This window comes from Melospiza georgiana, chromosome 8, assembly GCF_028018845.1.
Source record: "Melospiza georgiana isolate bMelGeo1 chromosome 8, bMelGeo1.pri, whole genome shotgun sequence".
NCBI lineage: Eukaryota > Metazoa > Chordata > Aves > Passeriformes > Passerellidae > Melospiza > Melospiza georgiana.
Genome location: NC_080437.1, coordinates 1,167,669 through 1,180,290, shown reverse-complemented (window position 1 = coordinate 1,180,290; position 12,622 = coordinate 1,167,669). Strand labels below are relative to the sequence as shown.

The 12,622-nt window shown below is 45.1% G+C and overlaps 1 protein-coding gene across 1 annotated transcript; it reads left to right on the top strand.

Annotated features, from left to right (window-relative positions):
* Nucleotides 1–917: 917 nt before the first annotated feature.
* On the top strand, nt 918–12,161 carry LOC131086513 (nucleolar RNA helicase 2-like). The gene is made up of 15 exons (XM_058029563.1): nt 918–1,061; nt 1,565–1,831; nt 2,516–2,591; nt 3,305–3,483; nt 4,923–5,040; nt 5,885–6,070; nt 6,556–6,701; nt 7,387–7,536; nt 8,049–8,210; nt 8,929–9,048; nt 9,785–9,858; nt 10,048–10,207; nt 10,514–10,648; nt 11,030–11,074; nt 11,576–12,161. Exons 1-15 carry the CDS (start codon nt 957–959, stop codon nt 11,789–11,791), a joined length of 2,139 nt encoding a protein of 712 aa, XP_057885546.1. The 5' UTR covers nt 918–956; the 3' UTR covers nt 11,792–12,161.
* The last annotated feature ends 461 nt before the right edge of the window (nt 12,162–12,622 follow it).

Sequence of the window (12,622 nt, the reverse complement as noted above, 5' to 3'; positions counted from 1 at the left end):
TTGGGCTCTGTAAATGAAGCTTTGGCAGGAGGAGCAGCTCAGGCCGGTGCCACTGCTGCGGGTTTGGGCTCTGTAAATGAAGCTTTGGCAGGAGCAGCAGCTCAGGCCGGTGCCACTGCTGTGGGTTCGGGTTCTGTAAATGCAGCGTTGGCAGAGCCAGCAGCTCAGGCCGGTGCCACTGCTGCGGGTTTGGGCTCTGTAAATGCAGCGTTGGCAGAGCCAGCAGCTCAGGCCGGTGCCACTGCTGCGGGTTTGGGCTCTGTAAATGAAGCTTTGGCAGGAGGAGCAGCTCAGGCCGGTGCCACTGCTGTGGGCCAGGCCCTGCTCTGCTCCTGCCCTCCCATTCCCTCAGGAATCCACATCCCGCAGCTGCCAGGATTGCTTCACGCATTTTTCTTCACACATTTTACTTCCCAAGGCTAATTTGGACTTCTTCCTCTCGATTTATCTACGAGCAGGTTGTGCACGGCTCATGCTGCGCATCACCACAGGCTTGTGGATTTTAAATCTCAGTCATTTGGTCACACTGCCCTTTGCTGCTTCAGACTTTTCACTGCTACTGATCGCCTCTCTGCGGTAGTTTCGGAGGCTGAAGCCGTCGGTTTGTAAAGCTGCCGGAGGTTTGCTCTGGGGACGGCAGGGCCTGGCGGGGCCGGCGGGACGAGCCGAGCCCTCATGGCAGACCTGTCATGGCGGCCGCCCCCTCCCAGCGTGCGGCGCGCGCGGGGTGCGCCGGGACTTGCAGTCCTCGCGTTGTCCCCCGGGGCACGCCGGGAGTTGTGGTCCCGCGCCGACGGCCGCAGGCGATTGGCCGCCGGACGACGTGGCCCCGCCCCCGCGCTGCCGGATCCGCCGTCCATTGGCTGGCGGGCGCCGGGGCCGCTCGGAGCGTGACGCGCGGCGGGCGCGCGGCTGGTGCGGAGCGCGGCGTGGCGGAGCGGCGGCGGCGAGCGGAGATGCCCGAGGCCACCCGGTGCAGCAGCAGCAGCGGGGCCGAGTCGGGCTCCGACTGCTCCATGGACACCGAGGGGGTCCCGGAGAGCGGCCGCCGGCGGCACAAGGTACCAGGGAAGGGCTCCGGGTACGGCCTGGCCGCGCCCGCCCGCTGAGGCCGGCGCCCGGCGAGCCCGGCCTCGGGTGGCGGCCGCCCGCAGCGCCGGTGGCGCGGGCCGGGCCGGGCCGGGCGTGCGCGGCGCGGCCGCGGGGCGGCCCCGGCCGGGCGGCCACGTGCGCGGGCGGGCCGGGCCGAGGCCTCCTCGCCGCGTGTCGGGGCGGCCCCGCCGGACGCGCTGGGCCTGCCGGAGCCGGCCGGGAGCCCGGGACGCGCCCTCCCCGGCACCCGGAGCGGGGCAGCGCCCCCCAGCCGAGGCCCGGTGGTCTCGTGGTCGGTAACGTGTCTCCTGAGCGGCGGCGGCCGGCAGGGAGCTGTTGCCTTGTGTCAGCCACCGCCCCCGTCAGTAACTAGAACGTGCGCTTGAAGCTTTAACTGTTCTGCGCCCTCTTCTCTGTTCCGTGTCGCTTGGATCCACGAGCGTGTGTTTTCATTTGCTCTGTGCCTTGTCAGAAGGAGAAAAAGGAGAAGAAATCTAAACGCCGGGACAAGTTTCAGAGGGGAAAGACTCAGACAGATGACAGCGAGGAATCGGACGAGGAGCGTTATGCCCCGAAAGCCAAGAAATCAAAGAGTGTCAGTAAACAGAACGGTCACACGAAAGAGGAGAGCGTGGAGAAATCGAGATTGTCCTTTAGCAGCAAATCCTCCCGCAGGAGCCGGCAGAGCAGTTCCAGTGAAACGTCAAGCGAGAGCGAAAGTGAGAGCGAGCAGGATCAGGTAAAGCTCATGGCTGGTTTAAGTTATAGAGGTGTGTTAGGGCTTTTAACTCCTGCAGTGTAACACACTGAAATTTAGAAAGGTTATATTCCATTTCCCCCCCTTTTCCTAGTCAGTCCAAAGTGCTGTAAAATGTCAAGATTTAAAGTCCTTGAACTGCTCAGTCGGCCAAGAATTTGCAAGAGTTTTTAATTATGAAAGTGCTGAGGTGTTGGATCAGTGCATCGTGGTTTCCTCACTTCAGCAGCCTGGTGCTGTGAGGCTGTTGCAGGACAGACAGATTGCACTGAGATAGAGTTAAAATGTGATCCAGCATCACGAGGTGTATGTGATTTTTGGGGCAGTCCTGCACAGAGCCTGAAGTTGGACTTGGTGATCCTTGTGGGTCCCTTCCGACTCGTGATATTTTATAGTTCTAATTCATTGTTTGCAGTTTTGGTTTGAGTGTTTTGCTTCTCTGTGCTGTTAGATATGAAACAGCCTTAACCTACAGATCTCTTTTGCTAACTTTGTCCAGGTTTGAAATAAGATGTTAAAACAAGGCTCCTTAGCCACAGCTGTGACACTGTCCCTGAAGAGTATGACACCAGTGCCGGTGCTGAATTTGCTTGAATTACCTTGAATTTACTGAAAGTCATGAGATATTCATGTGGAATCTTACCTGAGTTATTGTTTACCTAACAGGAGTTGACTGGAGAACAGAAGGAGGGTGCTTTCTCCAATTTTGCTATTTCCAAAGAAACTGTCCAGCTTCTTCAAGGTAAGTTTCTTGGCAAGGTGTGACCATAGAATGTCAGTGATCTCTGTTGTGTTTTTATGCTCAAACCCCCATGATCAATAAGCTTTGAGGTGTGCTCTGCTCGTGCCCATACAAGCAGGGATGCTGTGCAGCAGCCATTGATTGCCTGCTCTAAATACACCTTCGAACACACAATTTCCTGTTTGCAGTCTTGTCCAGTTCAGCCTTTGCAATAAAATTCTAAACTGCATGAGCCAAGGAAAAAAATATATGTGAGAACTTTTCAGTTAAAGGTTATTTTGGTGTGAATAAAGGAAAACCAATTATATTTAGCATCTTTGCTGTTTGTTTATACAGGAATTAGTAAGAAATAAGAACAGAAGGGGTTTTGAGGTGTGAATTATTTGAAAGGAAGAGGTTTTCACAGACAGCTGTGTTGCATAAATAAAGGCACAGTGCTGACAGTCTCTCATAAAGGCTGATAACTTCCTCTGTCCTAGCTAGCACTGTGTCTGGTGGGGTGAAGTGGCAGAATAAAACTGACAGTCCCAGGGCACTCTCTGCAGATGACTCACCTGATCAAATAAATCAGTGGAGGTGATGATACACTCCTGACATGCTCTAGAGTAGATGGAAGTTCTTCTTGCAATAATTTTGCAAGGATTTCCAGTGAAGAGTATGAAAGAACAGTTGTAAAATGACCATACTAAGGAACTCTCTTGCAATTGCCCCAGCTCGAGGAGTGACGTACCTGTTCCCTGTGCAAGTGAAGACCTTCAACCCCGTGTATTCTGGCAAGGATGTCATTGCTCAGGCACGAACTGGGACAGGGAAAACATTCTCTTTTGCCATTCCCCTAATTGAGAAGCTTCAGGGAGACTCACAGGAAAGAAGAAGAGGCCGTCCACCAAAGGTAACAGTGCCTGCCTAGGATGGTGATTTGCTTTGTCTGACATCTGAGTGATTCAGGTATTTCAGGTCTGTGCAGGGCTAAGCTAACCCACATTAAAGGTGATTTGAAAGCTGTGTCCACTGCATCCTGTGCTGCCTCCCAGCCTCTGATGGGGAGTGAGCAGCACAACAGCTCTATCCACTTGTCAGTTCCTTTTTCTGCCACAGGGAGACCAAAACTACAGGTGGACAACGTGTTCCTGTATAATTCTGCTCAGTCACATTACCAGTTCAGGGCTAGTGGCTCCTGGATGCTTATTTTTCTCCTGAATTGCTAACAGATTAGTTACTAATTGTAACTTGACAGCTTGTTAAAAGCTGTCTACTCAAACATGTTTCTTTCTAAAACACGTAAACAGTGGGAGGTTTTAAAAATAGACTTGGTTTTCACTAGGAACACCACCAAATGTTGAGGCTTCTGCTCCAGAGAATGCAGATTTGTTATGAGCTGTGTTCATTCTGCTAAGAATACCATGTGTGGTTTTTCACTGAATTCCTATGGTGCCTCCAGAACACCTAGAGAGGCCAAAGCTGAGCACATGCTCATTAATAATTTCTGTCAGTTTGAGATGACTGACAAGATGAAACACAGATAACCTGAAGGGCCTTCCAAAAGTGGCACTAGCAGGTTTGTGTGCATCTGCCCATCACAGTTCTGGGCTGACTGAGAGTGCTGTCTCTGCATTTGGCACAATCTTTTGGAGAAGGAAGGGAGACATAAGCCTTGCAAAAGAATACAGACCTCACTCTGCCATAATACACTGCTGCCTGCTTTAGGTAGTGGATTTTGATGTTGGAGGAGGTGCTGGGATAAGGATGTTAAGGTTCCTTTGTGAGGTGACTGGTCCCAGGTAGGAGAGCAGTGCTTCAATCACATTTTAACACAATTATTTCACCTGCATGCTGCACGAGGGGATGGCTCCCTGGGTGCCTCTGCAGGGTGTGGGTTAGCACAGCAGCTCTGCAGACTAACATATGTTTCCCTGAGCCACGGGGAAGCTGAGAGACAGCTGACAGCTCTCCCTTGCACCTCTCACAGGACTGTGAAGCAAAACCCTTTTGTTACCCATGTCCTTCAGTCTTGTGCTCAAACAGCATATGCACATGTAGAAGAACACTTGTAGCTGGTCTGTTCAGGAACTAAAGTTAAATAAGAGTTAAGTCTCTCCTATCCTGTTCAAAAAGAAGTTAGCCTGTCCTAAATGAGTATATGTTAAAGAGTTTAATGATGTTACAAGAAACTTGAGCAGTGTGTTTCTCCAATGTGTTTCTCTCAAATTTTAAAAAGATTTTTTTTAAATTTTACAAAAGGTCAGATCTAAATTAATGATCAGAAGTGTAGAGGTTTCTTGGCAGAAGCCATGCTGAGAAAACACCTGTTTTGTCTTTTTTTCTCTGCAGGTTCTAGTTCTTTGTCCAACAAGAGAGCTGGCAAACCAGGTTGCCAAAGATTTCAAGGATATCACAAGGAAGCTGACAGTCGGTTGTTTTTATGGAGGAACTCCCTATAATGGACAAAGTAAGTGACTCTTAGGACTAATAATTTAAATATTGATTGACTGCCATATTTAAGAAGTGCTGTTGGGTCTTTCCAGACACACAGTTATAGCTCAAAAGCTGGAGACTATTAATGGGAAATTCAGCAGTTCAAAGTGTATCTTCTTGTGGAGATAAATAGCTGTGGTTCTCAGTTTATATTCTTGGTGTTCCTTATCTCCTCATGTGCCTTAAATTAAACAGTGTGCTGTGTGTGTAACCTGTATCTGGGTTTAGATTCTTGGAAACCCATTTTCATTAAAGAAGTTTAGTCTAGTTTAGTTAGCTGTGACTGGGTAGGTGTTTTTGCATGTGATAAGGGATATGTAGAGGATTTGTAAATTGTTGTGATAGCATGATTTACTGCCTTGGTGATTGTAACAAGGAATGAGAGTGAGCTCTTTCATTGTGATACATCTTGAGACATTAGGGATGATTTTTTTTCAGAACCTCAGGAAGGAGTTGATTTCAGTAATTTGGATGGTTAAATAAATATTTTTTTTCAAAAGTCTCCAGTTAAAGTAGATAATTTGGGAAGAGCTGACTATTTCTAAAGAACATTAAAAGAAGCCCACCCTTGCTCCTTTAAAGCTCAGGGAGAGGGAAGGGTGGTAATGGTAAGTTCTTTTTTTTTTCCTTCTGGAAGAGCAGTAGGTTTTCTACCTTACATTTTTTCCAGATTTTCTCTTCCAGTTCATAATTTATTCTCACTTTTGTAAGGAGAGTACTTGTGAATGGTTTAAGAAGCTGCTGAGTTGTGACCATGTTTAACTGCTGCAGAGAGTGCTCCCTGGCTCACTGCTAACCGTGTGTTCCCTGTTTGCCAGTTGACCTGATGAGAAGTGGCATTGACATTTTGGTGGGCACCCCTGGCCGGATCAAGGACCACCTGCAGAATGGCAAGCTGGACCTCACCAAGGTCAAACACGTTGTGCTGGATGAGGTTGACCAGATGCTGGACATGGGGTTTGCTGAGCAAGTGGAAGACATTTTACGAGTTGCATACAAAAAGGGTAATCTCAATATTGAAGCAAATAGTGAGAAATATTGGTAATAATTTAGTTGGCAGAAATTCAGGTATAAGGTGATTTTGTTTAGAAATGACTGAATGTTATTGTGAATATGTGAGAGTCATTCACAGAAGCTGTGCAGAGCTTGGAGTGCAGTACCTAGGGGTCTGTAAATAAATGTCTTTGGCACCTATCTTTAAGTTGTGCTTGGACTTCTTCAAGTTAAAAGGAAATAGCTTTTTACCCTTTTCACTGCTTGAAAACAGACTGCAGTAACTTTTTCATAATCTTGAAATGATTTAGACTTTCTAGAATATTTTTTACTCCAGGTGTTGGTAATGCATAAATCTAAAAAGCTCAATTGGCTTCCTTACATTAGGTACTGATATTTATCTTCATTTTTAATCACCCATATAATCAACTTGTATACATGTGTTAGGTGAAATGTATGAGGTTTGTGAAACATTGTTTTGGTTTTTTTTTGTAAGATTCTGAAGACAATCCCCAGACACTGCTGTTCTCTGCCACTTGCCCACACTGGGTGTATGATGTGGCCAAGAAATACATGAAGTCCAGATATGAACAGATTGACCTTATTGGGAAAAGAACTCAGAAGGCTGCTACAACAGTAGAAGTGAGTAAGCTCATGTGAAACATTTTCAGGCTTTTTCCCTTTTCTTTTCTGCTACAAAAGTCACCTCTTCCTAAGGTGCATTATCACAGTGATGTTGGAAGTTGTTTTCAGAATTTTTTCCAAGCATAAGGCATCTTACAGCTGGTCAAGTTGGTTTTGGGTTTAGGATCTGTCTTCTCACATCACAGGTAGAGAGAAGATTTTCTTGTCAGTTGTGTGGGTTTTCAGAGAAAACCTGAATTTATCCAGGCTGTAAGCAAAAGGCACGCATTAACATCAGCCTGCTGCTTTTATTTCTCCATGGATATCCCAGCTGGCTTCTGGTATTCTGTATACAAGATACTTTTTTTCAAACTTCCTGTAGTATCTCACCTCAGCAGCCCTGTGCAGTAAATACCATAGCAAGGAATGTAATACATATATGGAGTATAATATATGTAATACATACATGCTAGAAGCCTGATTTTCTCTTACTGTAATTATTTTGTTTCTGAATGTTAGACTAATTGTGGTGGGCATAAATAAGAGCCTTATGGATTTTGGATGTTCCAGGATCATGAGTTAGCACATTTTCTCCATCAGGGAACTGTATAACTCTTTACTATTTCTGTATTTAACAGTTCCAAATGTATTTTAAAAGAATTTTAACTTTACAGAAGCTAATCACTGGAATTTTTTTCTGTAGCATCTGGCAATAGAGTGTCACTGGTCTCAGAGAGCTGCAGTTATTGGAGATGTCATTCAGGTCTACAGTGGCAGCCATGGGAGGACCATTGTCTTCTGTGAGACCAAAAAGGAGGCAAATGAGCTGGCTCTGAATGCTTCAATCAAACAGGTATTTTATCAGGTGTATTAAGTAACAAAACCTGTCAGAGATGCATCAACCCCTTGTTGATACCAGACCTATGCTGAGTAAGTTTTAAAGAGAGAGTTTCAAAGTGCATAGGGCAGGCTTTTGTGTGTGGCTAGATAGGATTTCACTCTTTCTCGTGAATATAAAACAAAAATTGTAGATTATTATTTAGACACAGCCAAGCATTGCATAGATGATGTGGATGGCAAGTTAGGGCAGGGTTTTCATATGTCTCAGTAATTAGACATGAGCTGAGACACACATTGTTTCAGTTCTGTGTTCCTGCCATTGTTAAAGGCCTTTGAGGTATATGAATAAGAATTACTAAGTACATATTGTGAGACACCTAAAATATGAACTCAGGTGATTCAGTTCTTCTTCTTTACCTTGCCACTCAGTACCTATCAAATACCAAGATTTTGTGCCCAAAACTGACCATAGAATGGAGCACTGTCTTGGATTGTGGTATGATTGTAAATAATACTCTTTTTCAGGATTGCCAGTCGTTGCATGGTGACATTCCTCAGAAGCAGAGAGAGATCACACTCAAGGGTTTTAGAAATGGTTCATTTAAAGTTCTGGTTGCAACCAATGTAGCTGCCCGTGGTTTAGATATCCCAGAAGTTGACCTGGTTGTGCAGAGCTCACCACCAAAGGTAGGAGACTGTTATGTTGGATGTTTTGTAATAATCTGTACTCTTGTTTTCAACTAGTAATGCTACCAGCTGATGGTATTGATCACGCAGAGTTCATCACCTTTGTGCTTAAGGGAGAGAAACATCCAGATATGTAGAAGTAGTTTCTTTGAGGATTTTTTGGCAGTGTGTCAGTCCCTAGTATGTTTAAAAATTGTCTCCTTAAAATGTCTTCTTATGAGGCTGTTCAAAGCCTCCCTTGAAAGCTGGGTGTGGTGATTGCAAGGCAGTGGGAGGAATGATTCTCTTGACTGGGGGTCAATGTGAGGTGTGGACCGCAACCATGAGAACATTAGTGCTGAAATTCTGAGGGTTTAAAAGAAACAATGTAATGTTTCAGTGAATAAGATACTAATACTTGCAAAAATGCTCCTGTGGATGTGCAGGAGGGGAATGGGATTGTTGCAGAGGTACACACACTCCAAATGCGGGGTGATGCATAAAGAAAAGTTGATCCATGCTCATGGCTCTGGTTTTCCAGCCATGATTTCTAGATGATTATGGAAAAGCCTGTTTGGTTGATATTAGTGGAACAATGTTTTCTGATTTAACTCTGTGATGCGCTTACTGTGCATTGTTCAGGCTTAACTGTAATGGCTGCTGTGAGTGCTGTGATGCAGTGGATTGATGCAGTGGCAGTGCATTAGGTGACTCACAGGCCCTCCCTCTGTTTCTGAAGGATGTGGAGTCCTACATCCATCGCTCGGGGCGCACGGGCCGCGCCGGGCGCACTGGGATCTGCATCTGCTTCTATCAGCGCAAGGAGGAGTACCAGCTGCGACACGTGGAGCAGAAAGCGGTACGGCACAGCTGGCGTCTCACTGCCACACTCCTGTTTGTTCAACTGCACTATGTAGGGCACCCAGAGGAGGTTTGGGTACCTTGAGGAGTGGCTGCGGTGTCACCGTGCAGCAGGGAGAGCACTGCAGATTCTAACACCCACTCCTTTTCAGCAAATGCCACTAAGGTTGTCCTTGTGGAAATGAGAAAACACTCACAGTGTTTCTGTGTGGTGTTCACCCTGGTTATCATCTATCAGTGATGTGCACGTGTGCAGCTCTCCTGAGAACTGTTACTTGCATTTTTGCATTTTGTGCAGTGTTCCATATGCTAGTTTCCTCAGCAATTATGTGGTTGTGATGAGATGGTTTATTCCTGGCACATAAAGCAGTGTTACATTTAGACTAAGGCTCTGTAATTTGTACTTAAATCCAAATCTATTAGAGTAAAAGTAGTAATTTAGAATTTGTAGGACTCTATTTCCCCTAGAAATGTACCAGATTGGTTTCTGTTTTCAGTTTAAGATCACTGAGTCATTTAAAATGATCTGGTACATAAAAGCCTTCTAAGTGTTACTGTTTTCCTGTAAGCTTAACCTTACAATTTTCACTAGGAAAAATTGGAAATTTAAAGGTGAAAATAAGAAGAAAAATGACAGTTAAATGCTTGTTGTATTCGAGTTCAGCACTGCTTCTTTAGAGCTGAATTATTTTTGGTCTGCAATTTTTATTTGTCTTTTGCCTTTTGAATTTCAGGGCATTACATTCAAGCGCGTTGGTGTTCCTACCGCAACAGACATAATAAAGGCTTCCAGCAAAGATGCCATGAGGTGTGTCTGGGGACTCGAGCCCTGTTGTATCTTCCTGCCTTCTTCAGAAGGGCTGTTTGAATTACTCTTTACTGTCTCTTTGAACTTTCTGTTTGAGCACTGTTGAAATCTTGGGCTACTGTGATTTTTTTCTGTTCCAGAGCCTACTGGTGTATAAATTGTTCATATTTTTTTGCTTTAACTACTTAGGTGCCTGGATTCTGTTCCTCAGACTGCTATTGAGTATTTCAGAGAATCTGCTCAGTTGCTAATAAAAGAGAAGGGACCAGTTAATGCCCTGGCTGCAGCCCTGGCCCATATTTCGGGTGCTACTTCCATTGAGCAGCGCTCACTGCTGAACTCGGATGTGGTAAGGAAGGGGCTGTGGCCTAAAGCTTGTCTTGAAACTGGAAAGAAGCAACACACCTCTGTGTTGTGTGAATAGAGAATTATTTATCTCCTGACCATTTTGTTTAAGGACTGCACTTTAGCCACTAGGAACTACTGGTTTTGTTAAAAGCAATAATGTAGTGGCTGTAAGGATACCTGGTGCCCTGTAACACTACCTACTTGAAGATTTAATTACTACACTGTAAATTGGCAGGTTTCTCCTGTCTGATACATGTGCTGAAGCTTATTCCTCTGCCTGAGTGGAACATGCCCCGTTTCTTTTTAGGGGTTTGTTACAATGATACTGCGTTGCTCTGAAGAAATAAGCAACATGAGCTATGCATGGCGGAGGCTGCGGGAAGTGCTGGGCGATGATGTTGATCGGAAGGTGAACAGGATGTGTTTCCTCAAGGGAAAAATGGTAAATTTCTGGTTTGTTTCTTTGATACTGGGCTCTTCTGAATGCAGCCTTTGCTTAGCAGTTGTCAGGGGAGCTGTTTGGTCTTTTTCTCTATTCTAGGCACTGTTGATGCTGGGCCTCAATCTGTTTTTTTAGTGCTTAGGGCTCTGCTGGCATGCTCAGGAGGTAGGATAATGCATGGCTATGGGGATAGCAGAAAGAGGGTGCAAGGTATGAAGTGTGTTAACTCTGCCTTAATGACAAAACAGAAAAGTGTTTCTTAGGACAGTCAGTTCTAAAAGTGCCTGCCTGTCAGGTGTAGAATTGTGGGCTCTCTTGTTTTTAGTTGCAGTCACTTAAAACACTTACCTTGTATGCATTAAAGTTATTCTTTCTTTTTAGGGTGTGTGCTTTGACGTTCCTGTGGCAGACCAAAAGGACATAGAGGTACGTTCATTGCAAATTCTGGGTGCAGCAGGCTGAAGGTGAAACTGGCTGGGCTGGGTTAGGCTGCAAACATTATGTAGCCTTTATCCTGCCTTTCCTAGTGGCAATAGGGATTGCTGTGGAGGAATCGAAGAACACAACAAGCTCACAGTGTTTCTTTTCTAAGGCATTCCCCTGTGACCAAAAGTCTGTAACTTGAAACATTAGCACTGACAAAAGTGGTGCTGGATTCATCTTTGTAGGCAGCAAGCTTTACTCCCCTTTTCTGTATTCCCTGCCGCTGGTTTTCACCCAGAATTCTCTCCACAGTAAAAGGAATTCAGATTTTTGCTTGGTAGCCATTAGTATAACCAAAATTATTGATCCCTTCAGTTAGAAGCTTGAACCCCATACATCAGCTCACAATTTTACCTTTTCAGTTGGGCAGATTTAATGATTATTACATACCCTGTATTTGCATTCCTAGAATTTAACCTGCTGTGTCTGACTCCATTCCCACAGGCAAGGTGGGAAGATTCAAAACACTGGCGTTTGTGTGTGGCCACCGAATTACCGGAGCTGGTGGAGTCTGCACGAGGAGGAGGAGGAGGAGGCAGTGGTGGGGGGAATGGCCGAAGCTTCTCCAGCTCCAGGAACGGTCGGCGTGGTGGCTCTGGTAGAAACAGGTTCAGGAGCAGAGGCCAGAAACGAAGTTTCAGCAGAGCCTTTGAACATTAACTTCAACAATTCAGAAGTGAGAAAAAAATGGGACTGAAGTATTTTATATTACATTACACTAGGCTGTTTCTGTGTGTTCGTACCATTGGAGAAAATACTTCATTAAGATATTTTTTTTTGTCAGTACTACTTTGCTCATAAACAAGGTTCTGTTCATTTAAAAAAAAAAAGTACAAAGGAAAAAAACCCAAAAAACCTGCAAGAAAAAAATAATTGTTTCTTTTGTTTCTCATATTGCTCTTTGAATCTTTCCATAATATGTCTGTTGCGTTCAAAACTGTAGCCTGGTTCACTGTATAATACATAGATCTGAATTGCTGCTCAAACCTGTACATTTTCTGATGAAATTAAATATTATTTTACAACTTCATATTTTGTTGTGACATATTTGAAGCAGTATTTTATAGGTGGAGATGTGGGAAAGTGCCAGACTGGGGACTGGCAGCAGGAGCCCTTGAAAGAAAAATTAATCCATTTGGTTTTTGTTTTGTGCTGTAATGAAGCTCTTCTTTCCCTAAAACATAGTAGTTTTTAGTTTCTGTCCCAAGTTATCACTCCTTATAAAATGGGGGTAGGAAAATCAGTTTCAAAAGCATGAGGGGAAGCCCCCTGAGGAGCAGGACCTGTGAGGGAGACCCATAACCCTGTGAGTGTTGCAAAAAGTGAGTATGTCAAGGTTTTCACGTTGGTAAGGATGTTCTTCAGTGTAAGATCTTTGTATGTTTTCAAGCCTGATCAGTGGAATGAATAGCAGCGGCCCTTACTCAAGGACAATCTGGAGCTAACAAGCTGTAAGGACAAAGTGAATCAGTATGTTGATGTATACACTGC